This window comes from Hibiscus syriacus, unplaced genomic scaffold, assembly GCF_006381635.1.
Source record: "Hibiscus syriacus cultivar Baekdansim isolate YM2019G1 unplaced genomic scaffold, ASM638163v2 tig00110718_pilon, whole genome shotgun sequence".
Classification (NCBI taxonomy): domain Eukaryota; kingdom Viridiplantae; phylum Streptophyta; class Magnoliopsida; order Malvales; family Malvaceae; genus Hibiscus; species Hibiscus syriacus.
In genome coordinates this window covers 274,576-300,159 of record NW_024062837.1, presented here as the reverse complement: position 1 = coordinate 300,159, position 25,584 = coordinate 274,576, and the positions used below count along the sequence as shown (strand labels likewise).

General features: G+C 34.3%; 1 protein-coding gene and 1 pseudogene across 1 annotated transcript; both read right to left on the bottom strand.

The window, feature by feature from the left end:
- Positions 1-7,744: 7,744 nt before the first annotated feature.
- LOC120138987 lies at positions 7,745-10,118 on the bottom strand (annotated as a pseudogene).
- Positions 10,119-10,723: 605 nt separating this feature from the next.
- LOC120138986 (serine/threonine/tyrosine-protein kinase HT1-like) lies at positions 10,724-14,677 on the bottom strand. The gene is made up of 6 exons (XM_039154352.1): positions 14,397-14,677; positions 12,432-12,564; positions 11,611-11,806; positions 11,347-11,468; positions 11,098-11,253; positions 10,724-11,023 (listed from the first exon to the last, which is right to left on the bottom strand). Exons 1-6 carry the CDS (start codon positions 14,675-14,677, stop codon positions 10,724-10,726), a joined length of 1,188 nt encoding a protein of 395 aa, XP_039010283.1.
- Positions 14,678-25,584: the final 10,907 nt, after the last annotated feature.

Sequence of the window (25,584 nt, the reverse complement as noted above, 5' to 3'; positions counted from 1 at the left end):
AAATATAATTTTACCACTTGCCAAAGATCTATAACTCTTGAAAAATTAAAAGAATATTTAATCTACTTGATACTCAATAATCTCAAGGTTAAAACTTGATTCCTTGCTCATAACCATAAAAGCAATACACATTTATTTATTGCACAAAAGGTGGAGAAAGGAACAAAAAAACAAGTTTAAACAAGATGCTGAAAATAGAAAGTACTACAGTGGTAGATAACACTTCCACTTGTTTATGCATCATGTCTCATTATTCCTATAATGTTGGGTATGCAATAGGATCAGGGTTCTTTTCCTCATTTGCCCCCCATTTCTTGATCATTTCTTGTGTCAAAACCCCTTTGTCAACAAGCATCTCAATTTCTTTTAACAGTGGCCTACAATTGCCTGTAGAATGCCCCTTTACCCCCAAGTGGAAATTACAAACACTATCTTGATCATAGCTATGAGCAGAAGGGTTTGATGTCACTTTAGTTGGTCATGGTGTGATGTATTGACCTTTAACCAAATGAGGATACAAGTCTGAAATGGAAGTTTGGAACACTTTCAAAGTTTTTCTTGATCGCATGACTTTCTTTGGTCGATCCGAACAGTTACTCGCTCTTTTTCTTTTGCAATTGCGAGGACTCTGGATGCGACATTCATTCACATGATCAGCTTTTGCTTTTTGATCCGTCGGGCTCCTGGATTTGACTTTTGAGTTTTCTTCATTGATTACATTCTCAATTAATTTTCCACTTGTCACAAGATTCTCAAATTCCTTCGTCGGGTTTGCCTGCATTAACTCGAAGAAAGGCGCTGGAAGGGAATCACGAAACATACGTGATATCTCTTCTTCTAACATGGGAGGTTGAACTTGTGCTGCCACTCCTCTCCATCTTAAGGCATATTCTTGAAATCTTTCATTGGTTTTCTTCTTTACTCTTCGAAGATCCATACGTGTTAGAGTTAAGCCTTTAACATACCGATATTGTTCCAAAAATGCATCAGCTAAATCAACCCATCTCTTGATCTGTTCTTGTGTCAACTGATTATTCCAGACTACTGCTGGGCCAACAAGGCTATCATGGAAAGAGTGAATTAACAGATCATCAGAACTTAAATATCCTTCCATTTTTCTGCAAAACATTCTCAAATGGATTAAGGGACAACTGGTGCCATCATATTTTTCAAAATTTGGCATTTTGAAATCATGGGGAATAACCAAGTGTGGAACCAAGCTGAGTTCTCTTGCTTCTAGTTCTTTGTGGGAAGTATCAACACATTTCATATTTCTGATTGCTTCATCCATCCTCTTGAATCTTTCCTCATATTGTGAATAATGAACAAGGCTATTCTTTGGGTTCAATTGGGATGCCCCAGAGGGTTTTACCATTTTTGACTCTTCAATCTGACAGCATGGTTGCTATTTATCAATTATCTCTTCTTTATCAGATGCCCCACACTGAATAATTTGATTTGATCCATCTGGTACTGAATCTGATGTTTCTTTCCTTATATCCTGAGGTAACGCTGTCAATTATTCTGGCCACTGATCTTGTAGCCCCTCATAAGATTGCTCTATTGTTTTCATGATGATAGTAAAGTAAAATGAATGAATGACCTTGGTTTTACTGTTACAAAACCTTTCATTAATTATTTACATGTTTTTAAATGAATGAATAACATTGGTTTTACTGTTACAAAACCTTTCATTAATTATTTACATGTTTTTATATTTAATGTATATAACAATACTTAAAATAACAAATGTAATGTAAATGCGAAAATGCATAAATGCCAAAAATAAGAATGCAAAATGTGCAATTCAAAGATGTAAAAAGTAAGAATACAAAATGAAAATGCACATATACAAAATGTAAATGCATGTATGAAAAGGTGTTACTCAAGAGTGATCATCTTAGAACATATTTCATTGAACACAAAAGCTTTGGTACATCAAACAAAACTTTTACATGTAGGGGATGGCTTTTACTCCTAATTTCTCTATTTCCCTTAAAAGCCATTTTAACTTCCACTCATATTCAGTTGTGGAGTTATCAATCTGCCTTAACTCTCTCGTGAAACCAGCTAAGTCCACCAGCTTATGAGCCACATTGTTTGCTTGAGCAGCGGCTTCCTTCATGATATTGTCTTTTTCCTTCATCTTTTGCATTAACTCTCGAAGTTGTAAACAATATTGTTCATTTTTTCTTGTGAGAGAATCTTTATGTTCAAGAAGTTCTCGTACAAGATCTCCATAATCATCTAAACATTTCTTCAATGTCTTGTTCTTGTCTATATTTGCTTTTAATTCAGTATCAATCTCATGCTGATGGATCTGATATGATGCTTCCCTATTGGTCATAGCACTATTCAACCTTTGATTGTTGACTTGATATTTTCTCGATTCCATGACAGTTGTATTAAGTCTTTCTTCTGCAACTCATAAATCATGAGAAAACTTCTTGGCTCGTCCTTCATTTATATTGCAATTCTTTTTCAGTTTGGTGACCCCTGTTATCCACTCTTCTGGGGTGTTTCCTATACCAAGATTTTGAAAAGCTTGACTGACCTTCTGGAAATCTTCATGTATGGTTTCCATTTTGGTGCTCAATTTTTCGTTTTCAATCTTCAAATGACGTATTTGAGCTTCAAACCTCAGCAAATCTTCTTCTCTCTGGGCGCCCCTACTGATACTCTTACCTTTGAAGACTTTTGGTATTAATCTAGCAGGACCTTCGGTTACCAAACTAGGTCGATCAATTACCATAAATTGTAAGGTTCCATGATCCAAAAGACTTTGGACTTGACGTTTGAAGGCAAGACAATTCTCGATGGTATGTCCTTGAGCTCCGGCATGATATTCACAATGAACGTTGATGTCATACCAATTTGGATACGGAGGTTGGAATGGTTTTATGTAATATGGAGCTACTTTTCGTGCTTCAAGTAACTTTTCATACAACTCTTTATATGATATAGGTATAGCATCAACATGAGGACCGCCTTTTGTCTTGGATTGAACCTGAGTTTTAGACGTCGGGAGCAGACTAAACTTTGACGATTTCAAATTGCATGATTTTTTCTCATCTCTAGAAGCTTTTACAGTGGTCATCATTTCTTTGGTATCTCCAGACGATTTGTGAATACGAATGATGAATGTCTGTAATTTCTCAAGTTGGTTAGGATCAGAAGTCCCTTGTATATCTGAGATTGCAGGGTTATGTACAATGACCTCTCTTCTCTATTTGTGCAAGGGTTTCTTTTTCTTTGTCCAAAACAGATATTCTATCCATCATCTTTGTCATTTGCTCTCTTATTTCTCGTATCTCCTTTTGTTCTTCAATGGGCATACAATCTTTGGGTGTATAGCTCTCCTCTATCTTCGGAGTTCCCTCAGGATGTCTTTTCTTGGCCGCATCATATTTTGTTTGATCATAAAACTTTTTTTCCATTAACGATTTCTTTCCAATTTGATGAACAGTCTTTCAAGTAAACACCTTTTGGTTATGCCATGATCATGCAATGCAAACAAAAGAAATCAATATGAACAGATTAAAGCAATGTAACATGCATGAAAAAATAAGAAAAAATAGAATAGTTAGTACCAACTAATGGAAAAAAATCTATCTATCAAGGTATAAATCTTAACCTCATGCTTTCTAGTTCCATGCTTTGTTTGGAAAATTTAACCTAACCGCATGATTTCTAGTTCGCATGCATTTATTCAGGAAAAAGAAAAGAAAAGAAAATAAATTAAAAGCTAGAGCTTATTTCTCCTTTGTGTATACCTATGAACGGAGGTTCAGTATTGTCTTAGATCAGGTGAATTTCTAGGGTTTATTATATGCAGAGTTTCAGTTCTAGGAGTAAAGGTACTCAAATTGTCCTTGTTGATGCCCCTTGGGCTGTCAAACCCTCAATCCTAGTCCATTACAGACTTAAGCGGATCGAGTTCAATTCGAGGGGACACGTTTCTCTATGCCTGACACGGAGAATAAATTCTCACGAAGACATAGAGCATATAAACCCCAAAAGTTACTTGCTAGGTCTGACACAGAGAATAAATACTCACGAAGTCGTCGCTTTCACTCCCACTTAAAAGGGACAAGCTTGATTAGAAAGCTTATGTTATGCAATGCAAGTGTTGTGTGTGAGGAGAAATATTCAAACCTTTGACAAATAATTAAATGAAAAATTTAATATCTGAAAATAAAGTAAACATAAAAAATATAAAAAAATATTATGAAAATCATAAAAATTTAGATTAATATATCAGAAAATGACTTTTAGGTACCTTAAGACAGCTCTTTTCTTTGATATTAAAAAATAAATAAATAATTAAAACATTTTTCTAAAAATAATAATAGATTAATATATGTAAAATAGGATATTTATAAAATAAATAAATATTACTTATTACATATTTATATAAAATAATAATAATACTTAATAATAATAATTAAATATATTACAAATAAAATAAAATTAAAATATAAATAAATAATGACTAAAATAAATAATATTGAAATTATAGTAGTAAAATATAAAAAGTAATAAAACTTATAATTAAAATAAATGAAAATGACTAAATTATAACATATCAAAATTAAATAATCTAATTTGCAATTAATTATTTAATATTACAGGGGCTAAGCATGCTATTTTACCTATTATTAATTTAGTGACTAAATTAAAATTATATCGAATTATAATATCAATTTAAAATAAATTAAAACATGCTCTCGGGATTAAAATAATAATAACTAAAATCATAAAGGACTAAAATCGTTATTTATCCTAAATATTGTATAAACATAGCCAATGACTAAATTATAAATTAATAAAATTAGAAGACTGATTTAAAATATTCAGAAGTATAATTTAGTGACTATTTTGTAAAGATTACAAAATTAGAGGGGCTACGAAAAGGGTTTAACAACTTTGGAAATTACACATACGTCCTTCCCCCAAAACGACGTCGTTTGGGGGAGGGTATTTAAACCCTTTAAACAGCCCAAAATCCCCTCATCTATCTCATTTTCATTTCTTCTCTCTCTCTACACGAGATAACCAGAATTCTCTGCCTTTTCTTTAGCTTCCCTCATCGGAGGGAAGCCAGTCCCGGCCGACCACCGTATTTCGACTCCGATCGCCGCGCCGGTCACCGTGAACGGTGGTCGGAATTCAAGAAATCACTCCCAAATATCCCTTTTTCGATCCTAAGGCCATATATGGCCTTCTTTTTACCTAAACATACCTAGATCGTCTTAGATCTAAAAAAACCCGAAGGTTTTTTACCTTCGATTTAGTGACGATTCCGGCGACGTTTGATTTCCAGTGATGAGCGGAACCTCGAAGGTGAGTTCTTCTTTTTCTCTGCTTTTTCTTTGTTTTGGTTTTGCTGCTGGTTGTGTGGTTGTTGCTTGCTGTTTTTTGTGGACTCTTGCTCTCCGTTCCCTTTTATTTTGTAGGTTCTCCATGGCTTTTATAAGCCTCGACGAGGCTCTCATCTGACCAGTCTAAAGGGGATTTTCTGGTGAGTCACCAAACTATGTGGTGACTCACCCCATAGTTGCGACGTGGACGGCCGGCGTGGTGTTTCTGGAGTCTTCGAAGAGGGTGGCTTCGTGGCTGCTGCTAGAATGAACCATCTGGAATCATAGGCGACAACTGTTTATCGTCGATCTAAGGCGACGGCGGCGCTGACTGAGGCGGTTGGATGATAACCTAGGGTTAGGAAATCCTAGGGCTTCCTTTGCTGGAACCATCTGTGGACCATTGGATCTCTCAGATCCAACGGCTGAGATCATTGGCGGCTGGGGTTGAAATGATAAAACCTTAACTGGGTTTTAGGGTTTGTTTTGGGCCGACTCTATTGGGCCTGATTGATTGGGCCGGTTCTGGTTATGTAAAACTGGACTCCAGTTTTTTTTTTGCTTGTAATATTTTTTAAATAATAATAATATATATAATATATAATATTAATAATAATAATAATTTTAATAATAATAATAATAATAAAATGAAAAAATTAGTGTTTACAGGACACACTCTGTTTATCTAATACTATTTTATTATCTTCATGAGCTCATTTATTCTTTACCTACTTCACATAATTATCGGTCGTGGCTCTGCTTAGATCAAGAAGAGTAAATAGTCTAAAGCTGTCACAACTCCATTTGTACTATCAACAATTGGTGTGGTAAATGTATAATACTTTCCGGGCGAAAAGAATAAATCAAAATAAACCTCTAAGAACAAACAAATAAAGCTTTTCATCCTCTTCCCAATATCCCCTGATGTGCCTAGTTCTTTTAGCCAACAGTGGCAAGTCACATAGATCTGACGTACTACCAGGTTTACCATGATATGTACAACCAAAAAGATCAATAACAAGTTCTAATTATTTTACATTCAATGATTGTATATTCTATTCATTTGATTTTGAGGGTTAAGTTTTCAAATTTGATCAATTAAAGAAGAGTGAAGGTCGTAAGGTTGTATCCGGGCATGAAGACATCTGCAGGACTGCCAAGACCTCCATTACAGGCAAATGGATCACTACTAAAATTAGCTGACCTATCATATTTGTCTACCACCGTGAGTTTAACGTGCGTCCACCACTGATAACGCGGTAGCTGACTGACATTAACTATGCTGATGATTTGTTTCCTTGGTTTTCGACTTGGCGAACTTGGGAGATGAGCAGTCTCACTACCGACAATGGCTGAGGCACTACTACTCTACTAGGGTCTAGGGATTTTGTTGTTGCTTCATTTGATGGGGCTCCATTGGATCGATCTGGGTTTACTTGTAAAAACGTTTGAGTAGACTGATAGGCTTAGTAGGCTTGGGTAACCTAGTTAACTAATGGGTTTAGGTTTAGTATTGGGTAATGGGTCATTCGAGTTTAGTTGGACCATTGGTAGATAGTTAAAGGTTAGGGTTGTTGTAATTAAGGCCTATCGAAATCTTGTATTTGTAATTGGGTTTAGAGATCGCGCTTATAAGATGATTCAGATGTATGAGCTTGTAAAACGACTAAATATTAGACATTTGGACATTGATTTTAATTATGAAATTCAGCTAAAATGTGGTATTTGGTTATTTGAGTAATTTCTGTGAACTTCAAATAAATGAATTTTGGGGTTTAAAATATTGGACTGGCTGTATAAACTAATATCTATCGAACGAATAAATTTGTATAGTTGAAGAAAAAGAATGCCTGAAAACGTTATGTATAGAAGACGCTTTTTTTCCTTCAAAAGATTTTTAATTTGTCAATTTACTCAATATTAAATTTAGAAGACTTTATTTCTTTACTAGTCGATAAGAGTTTAATGTTTGATTATCGGTTTAAAACAGATAGGTACTCATGGAGGCAAGTGTCCTTGCTAGCTCTTACAGTACGTGATTATTGGTTTAAGACTAGCTTTTTTTTATGTCCATTGTGAATTATTAACCTTCATTTGTTTATAATTCCCTGGTTGCTCGTTTGACATATCATTTCTCTAATGGCAAGCACGCGAAGTGCGCAAACAAGGTTGTTTAAAATTAGGGGTTGGTCCAAAATGCAAACAAGTGAAAGAAAAACGAGAAAGAGCTTAATTACTTAAAGATGAAGACCCAGAAAACATGGTTAGAAAACTTTTCTGCACACACTTGACATGGAGTCCGATTACCTAAACATAGATAGCAAACATCATTGGGCAGTTTTCCTTATTCGGTACTACTACTGCAAAACCAAGGACTGGAAAATCTACCCGGGGCATAGACAGCATACAGTACTAAATCGCGGTTGCCGTGGTTGCGGAGGTTATCGCTGGGCATCCTCTTCCTCTTTCCTTCTCTATCTGTCCTCCTCTTCCTCCTTTTTCTTCCTTGCTTTTTCCTCTTCCCTTCTTTCCCTTTCAATTTCCTCCTCCATCAACCTTTCCTCTTCCTCGGCACATGATGTACAATCCAATATCACTGATTCTTTCTGCGGCTTTAGAAGGTCATCAATTGTTGAATCGGACACGTTGAACGAAAAAGCCAATATCTCTTTATCCAGGCTCTTTAGAGCAGACTTCTTCCCCGCTAGATATTGAGGATGGTTTTTCTTGGTCGACGTGCTGAACCCCATGAAAACAAATGAATCATTGTTGAATGACATCTGAGCCATTGGATGAAACCTTGGCACCGTGAATACATCACCTTCCTCGACTCTATACCTCATGTTTCTGCACTCGGATTCCTTGGCACTGCTATAACAAAGCACCCGAACCATGCCTTGGCCCTCCAACACTATCGCTATCTCAGAAGCTCTTGGATTCCAATGTGGCGCCATCATCGAACCCTTCACAAAAGATACTCATCATTTCAATGTATCATCTTAACATATCGAATGTTACCATTTAAGGAAATCAGTAGCAAAAAAATCAACCTTGGTCAAGTTCACCATGAAAATCCCAACGTTAGAATGTTTCAACAAATGCATATCTTTCTTGTCTACGGTTACACTCCATCCGTTACAGTTCTCGAAATCAGGATCCGCTTCTAATACATTGTATGGTTTCTTTTTCTTATGCTTGCCGACGAAGCCACCTCGGTTGCTACCCAGAAAGGCTTTCAACAGTCGAGCTTGCCAATCGCCAAATATCTTCTCCTTTTGCACTGCATGGACGTGGATTATAGCAGGTGGTTTGCTTGCTCTCATAAGTTCTTCGATCACATCCTCGGGTACCTTGAGACACAAGTTTCCATTTACAGAATCTTGCAGGAATATTTATACTAGTTTTAAAACCATACCTTAAAAGCTGCTTGGAGGACTCTGGAATCAAAGCCAAGAACCATATCAGTAATGCTCGAGTAAGCCCCAACGGATGGCTCCTGAAATTGTTAACATAGTTCAAACAAGAAAGGGAAACGAATGGATAAAAGAGAGGGAAGAAGAAATATCATACATAAATATCATCTTCCGAGTTGGTGAAGATTGCATAAATTCGAAGCCTGTGTCCTTCAGCCTCTAAGCTGCTTTGTACATAGAAAACCGACCCTTGATGCAGCCTATATATATCTCCCTCCCGAATCTTCACATTCTTTAGATCATCATCATCTGCCCAACTCAAAGTTCCGCTCCCTAACCAAAAGTTTTTATTTCAAAACCCAGAATTTTAAATTCATTCAACGTAATAATAAAATTTACAGTATAAATAATCATTTTAATCCTTATTTTTTGATTTCAACTTAACAAAATAACCCATATTTATTGAAAATGATTAGTTAATTAACGGTTAACGTGTTATTTTTTACGTGACATTTCACTTGTATTTAATTATTGATATAGACGTAATAATAAAATTAACCTCAACGTTTGTATAAATAAACATTTTGATCCCTATTTTTTCAATCCCAACATATCAAAATAACTCATATTTAATGAAAATTATTAGTTAATTAACACATATATTGTTCTTTACGTGACATTTCACTTATCTTTTATTGTTGATGTAACATGTGTCATGTTAATAAAATAATAAATTGACAAATACAATATTATTTTAAATAATAACATGATATATATCACGTCATTAAAGTAATGATGGAACATACATCACGTTATCAATTAAATATATGTGAAAATATTACATATGTTAACCATAAGTTAATTAACAATTTTAATCTAATATAGATTATTTTGATGAAAAATTAAAACGTTCAGATTGAAATATTTAAAAACAATTAATTGAAATATTTTAAAATATTAAAAATTAAAATTACTATTTGTGTAAATGTTAGGTTAATTTATCATTATATAATGTATTTCTAGAAGCGATAAGTTTCAACAGGGCACCTGTATGGACAAACAAAACCATGTCTGCATGTAGCAGAACGGGAAGGAACAAGGAGTTTGGCTTCAAGGTAATGAATTGAAGGTGGTATGTGCCTGTTTCTCCATCAGTGACAGAAGCAGCTGAGATTTCTCCTTGTTCTGTCTGAGTTAAGAGCTTCCTGTGATGCCTAAGAACCAACTGACCTACAGTCGAAGCATGTCGATGCGAGTAAGCTTCCGCACTAACCAAGGTGGTCGAAGCGACAACGAAGAGAAGAGCGAGAATCGAAATTGGGAAAACCAATGTCTCCTTCAGCATTGTTTTGTGAGTGTCGAAACAAGGGACGGATTGGTTTGGTCTTATATATAGAAGAAAGTGGTCCACGGGGTGTTATGTGTTGACACGTGGGTGGCCATGCGACATGTGGCAGCTGTTTACGACAACTCTCCCCGCTAAATAATAGAGTTGTTAAGGTTCAACTTAATAGAAGAGCATTGCATGGGGATTAGTTCTGAATTTCAGTGGTTTCATCTTCTTAATTTCCGCCAAGATCATGTGGCTTCAGCATATGCAGATGGACAATAATTAGTGGCCGGGTCAATTTTGCATGTTATAAATTTATATTTTAAAATTTTGAATTACCTGCTTTCATGGCGTTGAAAAGAGAAGTAAGAGATGTCCAAGTTGAAAAAAAAAGGAACTTGCGAGAGAGACATTTATATAAGCACTGCTCTTCTTCTTGTACTTGCAAGAGAGAGACATTTATATAAGCACTGCTCTTCTTCTTGTACTTGCAAGAGAGAGACATTTATATAAACCAACTATTTTTTTATTGTTTCTTAGGTATATAAAAAAGCATTGGTGTCCAATTGACACCTCTATAAATTTCTGTTTGCTTTCAAAACATGACCAACACTCCTACCTCATAAGCAATCTTCGAAGCAGATGAGGCATGGATAAGTCTTCTTCTTCTTTCCCTCGTCGTTACACTTGTTCGTAACATGGCCGGTATCCAAGCTCTCTTCCTCTGCATGGCTTTCGGAACGATCGATTTCGACCATCTTAGGAGGCTTAGTCTCTGCAGAGCAACATCGGTAGATGAAGCTTGTGAGATAGGCAGAGATTTCCTTAAATTCCGGACGAATCTTCGGGTCTGCTGCCCAACAGGACTGCAGGAGAGATGCAATCTCTGTTGGAAGACCTTCCAAGCTAGGCCTTTCATTCTGAAGATTACAAAAGACATATAATTAGATATTGTTCGAGTAATGACATGAGAATCAAGAAGGTTTCAGCTTACTTTTGCTGCTGCATACGCCACTAGTACACTATCCCTTCCCTTGAATGGGGCTTTGTTCGTCAATAACTCCCAAAGAACAATGGCAAAGCTGTACACATCGACTTTGTGGTCGTAGTGTTTCTTTGCTCCGATGGGGAGCGGATCTCTGCTGTATAACTGATTCAGATAAAAGAAAACGAGTAAGTCGTTACCAGAACTAGAAGATAAGCCACTACTAGATATTGTTTTGAAGCATTATAGGAAAAGCACCTCGGGTGCCATCCAACGGTAAGTACCGGCCTCGCAAGTCATTCCACCCATTACTTCCTCCCTTGCTAGCCCGAAGTCAGCTAGCTTGACATGCATTTTATTGTTGGTGAGAAGCAAATTACCTGTCATGATATTAAGGATATGTAAGAAATAGATTATTTCCCCTTACCCCATACATATGGGAATTGGGTTTTGTTGTTGTTGTTGTTGTAAGAAATAGATTATTTGCTGGCATAATATTGAGATGAAAAGAGAATGAATTACTCGGTTTCAGATCACGATGAATAATGCCATTGGCATGCAAGTATTCCATAGCTCGGGAAATATCCAATGCAAGAAATAATGAATGCTTCAGTTCGAGACGCTGGGGCCGCATGCTCCACAAATACCTCTGAAGAGTACCACCTTTCATGAGTTCAGTAACTATCATCATAGTTGGCTCCACCGAAGCACCGATGAACTGTTTCAGTAAAGCAGATCCAAATTACAACGACAAGGGAATTAATTCAGACATGAATGCCAGTTTGAGATGACAAAGTAAGTTTAAATGGCCAGAAAATCAACTTCAATGATACAAGAAAGTCATAAGTATTTGTATCTTGACACGCCAGCAGTCACACCTCATGCACAAAACCATAATCAAACCAAATTTAGATTCATTCAACTGGTTGCATATTCAATTTGAACAAATATTTCCGGTGACTGCAACTTTATAGTTGGGATAATTAGTACTAGATATGGAAAGATTGTGAGATAATATACACAGCTGCAGCAAAGTTTTATACTTTCAGACAAATATCAGAGTTCAAAATGAACATCTTCCATAGATGGATATACAACGACTCACAGGGAAACCGTATCACCACACCAAATCTAACAACTTAGTTTGCTTATGTAGCCTGTTGGCAGGTTGGCTAGCTAGGAGGGTAAGGCAATATACATGGAAAGCAGACAGCATCAAATCTTAATCATCGTTGTTTTCTGTCAGGAGCTCGAAACAAAAGAGACAGAAGGTGGAAAGACCAAATTAGGCACACTAAAAGCTATGAGAAACTTTTATATACGAGAGCAAAAAACCTAGAAACCTTTATAACATTCTCATGGTCCATCCTTGACAGCAGTAAAACCTCCCTCTGAAATTTCTCTTTATGTTCACGAATTACAGCTGACGGATTACTTGGCTGAATAACCTTCACAGCAACAGGTTTGGATTTGTAGCTGGAATAAAATGAATTAACCGTCAGTATCTCAAATCAAAATCATCCATTGATAGAAAATTGAAATTTATTGCAACGGTATAGCCTTCTAGAACACAATATGCAAGCATCCAATCAAATTTGAACAATGCCAAACATAATAGCACATAATCAATAAGCATTAGCATAAGCTTTTGTTTTGGCCTTCAGGAACAAATAGCCTTTTGCCTTCCTTTGCCATAAACCAACTGCTGAAATACAGGGCAATGAAGAAATACTTTTACCAGGCATCTATAATAGACAGGGCACTTTCGAGCAGACAGTATCGGAATGAGATACCTTTGAAGGGGTTCAACTTATAACTTATGTACAAACACATGATAATGACAGGTCTTTAGAATTGATATGCTACCCACCACTGCTTAGGAAATTTGACACGATATCCAAGGTGTGTCCATTCAACTAGCAAACAACTATAATTGATCATAAATTCATCGGATGATGAATTTTTCGACCGTCAAGTACGCTATTAATGTTACACTGAAGTCCACATTACGCGTGAAACTAACAGATAAATGTAGTTAGAGTCGATCTCAAATTTATCTGATGATGAATCGATCTTAAATCCATTAGATGACGGATCGTTGAACAGTAAACTCTGCTATTAATGAAAAATGCCTTGCAGTCCACACTACACATGTGCAAGCTAAATGTAGTTAGGGTCGATCTCAAATTCATTTGACAATGGATCTTAAATCCATCGGATGATGAATCTTTCAAGCGCCAACTATGCTATTAATGAAAATTGCACCGAAGTCCACATTACACGTGGCTCTAACAGATAAATGTATTTAGAGTCGATCTCAAATATATCTGATGATGAATCGATCTTAAATCCATCAGATGATGGATCTTTGAACTTTCAACTATGCTATTAATGAAAATTGCATTGCAGTCCACACTACACGTGTGCAAGCTAAATGAAATTAGAGTCGATCTCATATCCATCTGATGATGAATTGATCTTAAATCCATCGGATGATGAATCTTTCAACTGTCAACTATGCTATTAGTGAAGATCGCACAGCAAGTCGATCTCAAATCCATCTGATGATGTATCTTTTAACAGTCAACTATGCTATTAACTAGAATCTCAGCATGTGGCACCTACAGCTATATGTAGTTAAGAGTCAATCTCAAATCCATCTGATGATCTGATGAATCTTTTATCATGTCAACAAAAATTGGCACTATCAGCTAAATATCATTATAACCTAAAATATACCTCCAGGAAGTTTTCATCAATGCTCTCAAGTGTGAAATATCAACAACAAGCTAAACTAGTAGTGATCTAACTTATCCAAATGCGGTGCAAATTCGAAATCCACCGATCATAACTCCAAGCAACAGAACACTTGAAGGAACACAGGGACCACAGAAAAGAAGATAAAGCTTGCATCTCGACATTAAACACAGTAATCAACAAAACTTACACCCTAAACTAAAAGGAACTCAAATCCCTCCTCCAAAAGAACCCATTTTTTTCACCAATACTTAAACACATCATGTTACAAAAAAAAAAGATAAACCACTTTAAACCCTTGAAATTTTTATCAGTACAAACTACAAAAGGGCAGAATTCAAATGTCATAAAGAAAGATAAGAACAAAATTGAATTCAAAGAAAAGGAGAAAAATCCAAACAAGTCCAACCAAAAAAAACAAAATATTTCCAAGAACATGCAAAGAATGTGATTAACCTAGTCAAGCCAATATCAAGAAAGCCAAACGCAAAACACCCAAAAAATGGAAGAAGGGGGGAAAAAGTGGAGAGAAAAAAAATGAAAGAACTCACAATCCTTCATGAACAGTAGAGTAAGAGCCTTCACCGATCATTTTGTCAAGCAAAACAAAACGAGGATCAATCAACAAGCGTTCATCAATCTGGAAGACAAAACTATTGCCTTCTTCGTTCTCCTCATCTTCTTCATCTTCCACGTCATTGATGTATATTGACGTCAGCTTACAAAGGGTGTCGCCAATATATTGAAGGGGATAAGGTAAAGACAACTCAAGCTCGTCACTTTCCACTCTATCCATCGCTGAAGCTTCCTTTTTGTATTGTTCTAGTTGCATTACACAGTAAAGCAAAAGCTGGAAAAAGTTAAAATATTTGTTTAATTGGCAAAAATTCTTCTTTATTTATATGTGAAACAAACAAAAAAAGAAGATTTTTTTATTATTATTTATGTGACAGGAAAGTTGGGGTTTTGGCCTTTGGTGGGTTTCAAAAACGAGAGGGAAATTATGGAAACTATTTTTTTCTGTCTTGTTTTTATGGAAAGAAATTAAAATTACTTAATTTTAATTTCTTTGTGGTACATTGAGGGTGCATGAATGATTTTGCATATGCATGCGTGGCTGACTTTTATAGGTTGGTTTATTTTGGTGATTTGTTTCTCTTGTCATTGATAGACTAATCACAAGAGATGGAGGTTATATTATTATGTTGATAAACATGGAAATGATCGGCAATGAGGGAAATGCAAATGGCTTCTGACTTATTCACCTTCTACATTACTTTTATTCAATTTTTAGGATTTTGATAATAAATGTTTAAAAGCATTATAATATTGGATATTTCAACACGTCAGCACAGTGCAAAATTTATCTTCTATTATCAAGTAAAGTTATAAAGATATCTCACTCAATACGAATAATTTACAAAGTTTCTCAACAAACTATCAAGACAATGTCACGATAATGTTAGCTCTCTATCTTTGACTCGAGGGAATATGTATATTCTCTATTACTCAGATGTGTTTCCATCTCTCTTCTTATAATTCTCTAATATTGTAGAGATTTTCCAATGTCAACTATATATTTCCGGCAGAACAATAAGATAACCTAATAGTTATCATATAGGATCTCTAAACAAATGCATCTTACAGAAATACATTTAAAAAATACAATTTCAATTAATATATTCATCAAACATGTGATATATCTTCATAACTCCAATTAAAAGGGATACACCCAACATTATTCTCTCACCTCAAATATATATAACACGAGAAAATATGAAAATATTCAACAATAAGGTTTATACCGTAAATATATATATGTCAACATCGAAAATCCATATAACATATGTCCAAAATAAAATACCGATCATACAACTATTAAAGACTGTAGCAAAAACCTGTGTCACCAAAATATAACAGAAATGACATATAGAATTATACAGTGGGTAGAAATGAGAAACAATCGATCTTCCTAATATCAAATTTGGTAGCCTATTGTTTGGTAATATCCGAAAGGTTAAAAAATTTAAAGAGTGAGCTAAAAAAGCCAAATGTGCTCCTTGCAGTGCATACAGAAAAATACAAATAAAAATTTCCGATAAAAATTAATTTATAAAACATATTTTTAAAACATGATCACTACCTCAATTCGAACACCATAATGTGTAGGTTCCCCTAAACTATACACCCACATGTACACCTGGTAATGACCTTATACTTATAGCATAAGGACCTGCAATAAAGACTTACCATATGCACAAAGCATAGGGTCTCGTAATAAGGTCTTATAAGTTATAGACTAAACCTGAAATATTTCTTCCAACAATACCCCTAATGACATTAAATATGAATGTATTTTAGTCAAACATTAATTTAATATCAAAACATGAAAAAATCAATAGTTTAAAATCATGTTCAGAAAAATAAAATAACCAAAGATCATGCCAGAAATATACGGTAAATCATAATTCAATAATCGATATACAATAAATCAGAGATCATGTCACTAAAATGTTTAGTATCATCAAAGTTCAGAACAATTTAGATAAATAAATTAAATAGAAATTTAGCACCATCGGGAACACAATTGTATAGGTGTGAGAACTCTGATTATTATTATTACATTAAAAAGATATTGAGGTGTTTATTAGGTTTTCTTGATGGAATTGATATGTTTTTGAGATTATTATTATCACATTAAAACAATTTTTCAATTGTTTTTGATTTGGATATCGATTTCTTGAAAACAAGTTTTATTTCGACATTTTTTGGGAATCTGGGAATTAAGAGTTATAGAGGTTCAATTGTGCGGTTTTAGTTGGATTAGATGTTGGTAATAGTTGTTGTTGATCAACTTTTATTGAGGAGAAGTGATGCAAATCGGATCAGAGGTTTCAGAGAGTTGTTTCGGTAAGGATTTCAGTAATTTCGACGTTTTCGCTATGTTTTAGGAACATAAAATTCCGCTTTATTTTAGCATTAGTCTTAATATGTTGTTTTGCTTTTCAAGGTACTTTATGTGTTAGATTTTGAGGAGGAGTTGTGCTTTGTGTTTTGGTGAGTGTTTGGTTAGCGTTTTCGGTTATCGGATAACAAGATGAGTGACTTTCATTCTTTGAGAATGGATGTGTTCAAGGTTAAGGAAAGTGTAGATTGATTTAATACTTGATCTTAATTCTGATTTTGTGATTCAATTAATGTTGTTAGTGATAATGTGGATTGAATTACATTGTGTGTGATGCAACATATATAAGAAATGTGAATGTGATGTGTTGCAAATGATACATAGAATTTTGGAAATGATTTCTGAAAATCTATATATAATGCGAATATGAGATTGGAAGAGTCGAATGTTCTCATTTTCCATAATGTGGGTCGATCATAACAACCAATTTTGATTATGCATCATTGACAACTACTCTTGGTAAGTTGGATTAATTGGCTAGTTGTTCTTAATGGGACCTATGGATATCAAAGAAATGCCTAGGAAAGAGTACTATATGTATTTTATATGTGTGTGTGATTGGATTATACAGGGTTTGATTGGTGCGTTGAGCTATGCTTTGAGAAGTCACGAGGTAAGGTTGGGCGTTGAGCTTTGCTCCGTAATTTCATGGTTTTGGACCTATGTGAGTCCGTAAATAAAATGAGAGTTGTATGGAGTCCGTTTATTCAATAGGTAAGTTGTGTTTTGAACAAAGGCAATTGATCTTTAAATGGAAAAATATGTATGCATTGTGTTTTTCTTACCGAGGAAGGTAATTATGCATGAGTGTATGTGTTTGCTGTTGAATTGTATGGTTTAATGGCACTTGAATATTCTGGAAATTGAGTACTTTTAGTATAAAATAGATGATCATCCGAGCATAACAAAATTCTACTTATGTTGAGGTAAAAACAAGTGAGGTGTGTGCACATAGGACTTTGCTTCATCTTTACTATGTGCATTGACTTAGAATGTTTGTTATACACTGGGCTTTTCAACTCACACTCTTTGTTTAACATTTTTTCAGTGGATTAGAATCGAGTTGGAGGTGAGGGGCTAGCACCGGAATTGATCAAGCAATGCAAAGATTCAAGTGAAGCGTATGTGGTTTTGAAAATAAATAGTGGCAATGTGGGAGATGTTTAGGGGCTTAGACTTTTGTTGTTATATTGATTTGTAATAATTGCACTTGTGTTGTGGATGATTGATTTTAGTTTAGAGACTTGTCGATGATTTGATTTGTTGTTTTGGAGATTGATATGCATGATCTTGGTTAAATATTGCATGTGAATGCTCGAATGTTGATTTGAACCTTAAATAAGTGGTTGAAGAATCTAAACAAGTGTAACAACTTGCTAGTCTCTTAGGTAGCATGAAATAACCCAAAATGCAAAATTTGAGTAGGTGACTTATGCTAAAGATGAACATTTATGCAATATTTGACTTTTGATGCCAAATTCTTGTATGATGAGTTGACGTATGTTATGAAGCATGCTACACTTGTGTTTTGACCTATATGAAGTGGTTTGATAGAATTTAAGCATGATCCTAGCTTATAGGAACTTCTATGTGGATGTATGACAACTTGAAAATACACGTTCTTGAGAATTTTGCACTTTTTCAGCAAAAGGATCGATCCTTTTTTAAAAATAATATCGATCCATTTTTAAAAATGATCGATCCCTTGACCTAAGAGACTGATCCCAAACTTACTATCCACCATAGGATCGACCCCCATGAAAAAAGATTGATTCCTCTAAAAAAAGATCAATCCCTTCGCTGTTGAGCCCGATGGAAAAAGGTGGAATTGCTTTCATTAAAGGCCTGAAATGTTTCTTAGTTCAAGTATGTTCCCCCTGAATGTTGTGTGAGTTTAATATGGTCCAGGAAATGACCTACTAATTAATCTTAGACGATAATTCAAATTTTGTTGGGACTTGTTTTATCACTCTTTAAATATGCTTAATTTCATAATGGGTACTTCAATTGCATGTTTGTTGATTGTGTGCAACTTTTAAATAGTTTACGTTTTAGTCCCTAAGCTTGCATGTTTAATTAAGCACTTGTTTGATGTCTGAATGGCTTGAAAATTTGTGTGTTGATAATTAAGGACTAATAATATGAAATGGTAAACTCAATTTAACTAATTGAATTAGAATTCCTCTAGTGTTAATAATAACCATTTTACCCTTGACTGTATGTTGCGATATTTACGTTCCGTCACTTTTGATACATGATTTCATGTTAACGGATATGTTCTGTTGCCACATATTACATGCTAGCTTGATTTTAAATTGTAAGCATCCGCATAATTAGCATAATTTAGGATTTTGTTTTCTCCAACATGATTGGAACTGAATGTATACTCAGGTACCCAGGTTGGTCTTATAGAACGGGTATGGGGTGTTACAGTCAATTTTGGTCAACAATCAAAGTCAACACCAGTCAACGGTGGTAGTCAATGGTTAACGACTCGGCTTGACTTGACTGGACCAATTCGATCAGATTCAACTAGAGTTAGTTATATCAGTTTGAGATTTGGACCGATTTCGTATTGGGCTAGATGGGTTTGGGCTGGACGGATACATAGGTCAAGTCAGATATGGGTCAAGTTGACCCGCTTCTAGAAGCTCCACCAGTTGATGGAAAAGCCCAACGCGTAGGGATGGCGCAGGAGGGAGCTTGTGGCGGCCCTAGTGGCTGAAAAAAAATTAAAAATATATTTTAATTCATAAATCAAGGTTTTTAGTCACTTACCAAGCTCAGTTCATGACGATGAACAATGAAGAAGTTGATTTCACAACGTCGGAAACTTCAACTAACTTACCCTTTCACACGTCGATGACGATGACTACAAAGCGGACACCGGTGAACTTGGGACAACATCAAGATCACGATGGTATAGGAGGTATCGTAAACAGAGTTACGATTGATGACGAATTAGTCTTTAAAGTTTCTTTGAGAAGAACACCAAAAATGGAAAGAAAGAGAAAAGTGGAGAGAGAAGCTTTTGGGAGTTTCTAGAATGGGAAATTTGATTTGGGGTTTTAAACACTCGCTTAAAAAGGTAAAATTATGCCTAAGGTCCTCAAATTTTCTGATTTCTGAATTTGTTTCGATTTTAATTAAAAATTCAGTTTAATCTCCATGTGACAGCAACCATCGAAGAAAGTAATGAAAACACAGAAGAAAAAACAATAAAAATTCCCTCCAAATGAATCTTAGTTTAGTTGATATGATCGTTATTGTAATATTTAGAAGAATACGAATTTAAATATGTTTAACTATATATTATTCTTTGATTTAGAGGTCACAGATATTATATCAACAATTATTTTTGGTATCAAAATAAAATTTTAATTCTTATATTATAAAATGAGAGATGAATATTAAGTTTTAGGTACCCACACGGGTAGGATTTATTTATTTAGTTTTTTCATGTATTTGAAGGCCCTTAGAGGTCGTATTCCATTATCTATGTTTCGAACACAAATGTCGAACACATATGCTTAACGAGAAACAAAGACTTTGAGCAACATAGTGACCTCATTGTCTAGCTTATCGAAAAAGGCTTAATACCAAAATAAGTTCTCAAACTATATCGCTTTTCCTAAATAGATGCTTAAACTATTTTTTGACTCATCCAGGTGCCTAACGTTACAAACATTACCCATTTATGTGTCCGGGCCGTAAACGGAATTGATTTCCCTGTTAAGTGACACATGTCACAACCTGATAATTTTAAAAATTTTATTAAAAATTAAAATTATATATATATTTTTAAAAAGAAAATACAAATTTTGAAATAAACCTAAAACTTTGAAAACCTTCATTTCAACCCCTAAACCCACACCGACCATCGCCTTTTGTCGTCGACGAATCTCCACCCAAGCTCCCCTCCCCCGACGACCAAACCCCCATGAAATTGTGACCGATCGACGATGACGATTCAATGTTTTATACCCCGCAAACCCTAGGATGAAAATCACGATCTCACGCGATTCCAACAACCAATCGACGGAAACTACGATGACATATGAGTAGGAGGATGGTAGGGACTATGTCGGTGGCGTTGGTCGTGGCCAGAAAGGGCGGTGACGACGGATTAAGGTTAGGATTTGGAATTTTGGGGCTATTTTATAATATAAGAAAAGTTATTTTTTTTATAAACATCATAATATTTTCAATATTTAAAAAATAAATTTCAAAATCACCAGATTGTGACATGTGTCACTTAACGAAGGAAATTATCGCCGATGACGGCCCGAGCACCTAAATAGGTAATGTTTGTAAAGTTAGGCAAATGTATGAGTCAAAAAATACTTTAGGCACCTATTTGAGACAAACGGTATTTTTTGAGCACTTATTTTGATATTAAGCCTATTGAAAATGGTCGATGATGCTTTCTTCTTTGTACTTTAATCCATGTTATTGTTTTTATCTCTTTATATGACTTCAAAACATAATTTGTTCGGTTTGTATTGACCTCTCTATATTGGTGAAGCTTTTAGATCAAAGATATAAATGTATTATTCATGTTCTTTCAGTTGGGTCGATAGAGTTAAAATGTGACACTACTTTAGTGAAGGTATCGGTAAAAATTGGGATGACAGTGGAGATGAATTTTTTTTACTCATATTTCTGTGACTGTTTATGTAAATTACTGTTTTATATTATTGAATAACTTTTTATATGAATAATATTTTATTTTTATGAACAATTGTTTTAATGATTTTATTGTTAAAGTTATTAATATAATATTTGGTATATTGTTGTCAATGCTTCATTTATATATGTATAAGTTTGAATCTTTCAAGTTTTTCTTTTATGTAAAATAAATAGTGCTTTTAAAATGATAATAGTAAAAATATAATCTATTCTTATTTTAGATAAATGCCAATGGACCCCTCTCTTTATAATATAAAATTTAAATTTGTGAAATTATTGAGTGATTTCAGTGGTTTAAAGGAGTATTATTCTCTTTTGAAGTTCTAAGCGTGAATAATTGTGTCTGTAAGGTGTGTGTGCGTTATTAAGGATGGACCGAGGAAGGCGGGTGGGGCAATCTCTCCTTAAAAATTTGAATTTATCATATATTTTAAAACACTATGAATTTTTATTGAAATTTTATTTTCGCCCCCTAGAATTTTATAAGTTGATCCCTTCTTAAAATTTTACAAGTTCGCCCCCTCCAATATAAAATATTACGTATGTTGTAACATCCGCAATACCGAGTTAGTGACCAAATTGTAAAGTTTCAGAATTTGGTGACTAAAGTATAAGAATGAAATAGTTCAATGATTATTGAATATATATGATGAAGGTTATTTAGTAATTATTAAAAGAAGTTAAGGGTTAAATGGTCATTTGACCAGAAAGATTTTTTTATCTTTCTTTTAAAGGTGATATAAACGTGGGAAATGAGAAACATCTAGAGTTCTCTTCTCCTTTCTTCTTCTTCATACGTGGGAGAGCCAAGCTAAAGGTGAGTTTTCTTGTGGATCAAATTCTTGATGAATTTAAGGTTGCTTATTGATCCTTAGATAATAACTAAGCTTAAGGAAAGCTTAGATTATCTTAAAACCATAAGATGAGGAGTATATGAAGAATTAAAGAAAGGAAGTAGAAAAGTGAAATCTTGAAGTAGAGTTCATTTCTTAAATTGGAAGTTAAATTTGACTTGTCAATGGTTAAATTAAGAGAGTTGGAGTGATAGAATTGGATTTAGAACATATAGAAAATTTGGTATGATTCTTGAATCTCATAAGGAAGATAGGATTTTGAGGTTAAAGATGATTTACATGGATATAAGTTGGTTCAAGTAATGGTAGTTGAGTTTAATGTCATAAGAGGGGCTTAAAATAGAAGAATTAAGGGAAGAGTTGATGATTTACGTGCTAAAATATCAGTTCTGGGCAATGTGCATCGATGCATATTCATTGTGCACCGATGCATCGATGATAAATCCCAGAAATTGTTTAAGGTGCATCGATGCACATGCAGTGCATCGATGCTTTAATTTAAAAAGAAAACATCGAATAGGATTTATGCATCGATGCATGGTGTAGTGCATCGATGCATACCTTCATTAAAAGATAAAAATGACTCTTCTTTTAGCCCAAGAAATGATAGTTTAGAATATATTAATTAGTATACTGATTAGTATCAATGAATTATTATGTAGATACAGAGCCTAAACAAGTTCTGGAACTTATCAAGTAAGATCGATCAAGGAAAGATAACAGATCGATATTGACTAGTGAGGCCATGTGAGTGCATACTATTAGAATATACGTATTGTATATGGAAATTTGACTTGCGACAAGTCTGTTTCCAATATGTTGAATATATGATTGTATGATTATGTTTGATATTACATGAATATGTTTAGTTGTATTACATGTTAGTTGGTATGAATTTATATGATATGTGTTATATGGCAATGATTTATGTATTATAGGAATTAGATGAGTTATATGAACCTGAGATATAAATTATATGAGCATGAACTATGTAAAATAGCAATGATTTATATGATAACAAGAGAAAGGATATAAATTACATGAGTTAGATATATATATATATATATAGGAATTTGTATAACCAACTTATGAGATTAGATGAAAAGTGAGATAAGTTAAATAACATTGATTTATAGGACAATATAAGAATAATATATAAATGAGGAGACATTGACATAAGTGATTATATGAACATGTAAAATAAGTTATATGGAGAGGATATATGAGCTGAAATGAACATATAATACATGAGTCATATGGTAAAGATTTATGAATCTATAGGAAAATGTTATGGGAACTATGTGATGATAAGTTATGAGAAAATATTTATATAGGTAACAAGCTATGTGAAATTGAATTAAGTAATATATGAAACTAGAATATAATTAATGTGAAATAAGTGATTAGGTAAAACTGTGAGAAGTTATAGGGCATTGTTATTCGAAGTATATGAAAGTATGTATATGGATACCTGTATAAGTTTATATGTTATACTATGTGCTATGTGATATACTTGATGTATGAGAATCATATGAGAATAAGAGATGACAATGAGTTACATGCCATATGAACACAAGAGAAGTGTTATAAGCTACGTGACATATGATTATGAAATCATATGAAAAGTGGAATGTACATGTGAATATGTGAAGTGATATGAATATAATGCCCATGTTATATGATACGAGAGCTATAGGTATAGTTGGCATGCCAAGAGTCGAGGGTTTTACCTATGTCTTTCGAGACATATGGACAATATACCTATGTTCTAAGGAACATATGGACAGTTTACCTAGGTTCTTTGGGACCTATGGACAGTTGCTGAGGTTCTTTATGACCTCTGGATAGTTACCGGGGTCTTTGTGACCTCTGGATAGGTCCTTCGGGACATTGATCGAGCTGTGGTGACAGCATATGTGTGCACAACCTCAATATACTCATATACCTTAAGTTCTCACTAGTGTACATGGGCTAATAAAGAGATTGAACAAACATACTGAATGTGATATGTATACTATGAGTTTATAGATGGTTATCAAAGGTAAATGGTTTGAAATGTGTTACATGAACCATATGATGTTATGTGTGTTTCTTAATGATAATGATAGAGATTATGATAATGATGGTATATGTTTATGTATGCTTTATGTTATATGAAATATTATATGTTTTATATGCCTCACTAAGTCAACGACTTAGCGTGTGATTGTTTCACACGTAGGTTACAGAAGTGAGAAGAGTAAAGAGCAACGTGGAGCAAGACATGTCAGTTCTTCTTACCAAAAGTCAGATCAGAAGAAAGATAAATAATATGTATTTGAATACATAAAGTTCTAGTTGGCATGTATTCAAGATAATATATTGTATAAGCTCTGAATAGTTCGATAAAGGTTTTGAATAAGTTATATGTAATAATAAATTTTAAATTACTCACTATTTTATACAAGTAAAGGTTTTTGAAAAGTCCATGTGGCACTTCAGACTCGGATCCGGGTCGGATACGGGTTGGGGGTGCTATATTTAATGGTATCAGAGCTACGGTTTAGCCAATTCTCGGCATAAACTAAAGTCCAAAGTGTCATAAAATGTGTACATGCCAACACAGAGTGAAAGTTTCTGATCTGATAGGGTAAGGAGTATGTTGTCTTGCCAATAGAACAAGATTTGTATAATATAGTAGAAATTGATTATAGAAATTGTCGAAGTGAATCGATAGCTGACAAATCTGATGGTGATAGCAATTCACTTGCCCTGGCCAGGCAGGATGAAGAGCAGAAACCTCAGAAAGTGTCTTCTAAGATTAAAGGTTGATTTCATAAAGTTGAAATCATATTAGAATAGTGAAAGAAGATCTTTATTATTTTGAATCGGAAAAGCGATATGGATTAGTTTTGTTAGTATGTGGATAAGATAGAATATGGTGAACAAGTGTCACCATAAGAATGTTAAAAAGATCTAATGACGTGGTGAGTACTTATAGAAGAACTCAAGGATAAGTGCATCAGTGACAAGTGTATAAGATGTATAAAGTCAGAGCTTATGAGTTTGACGAAGTGATAGTATTGAGCATAAACAAGAGTATGTTTATGATAAGGGTTTGCAGTTAAGATGGAAAGAGTTAGCGTTGGCTAACCAGAGTATATGATAAAAATGTACTGGAATTATAAGATTATAAGATATTGTCAGGATATGATAACCAAATCTGAAATGGATCTGGATATAGTTGCATAT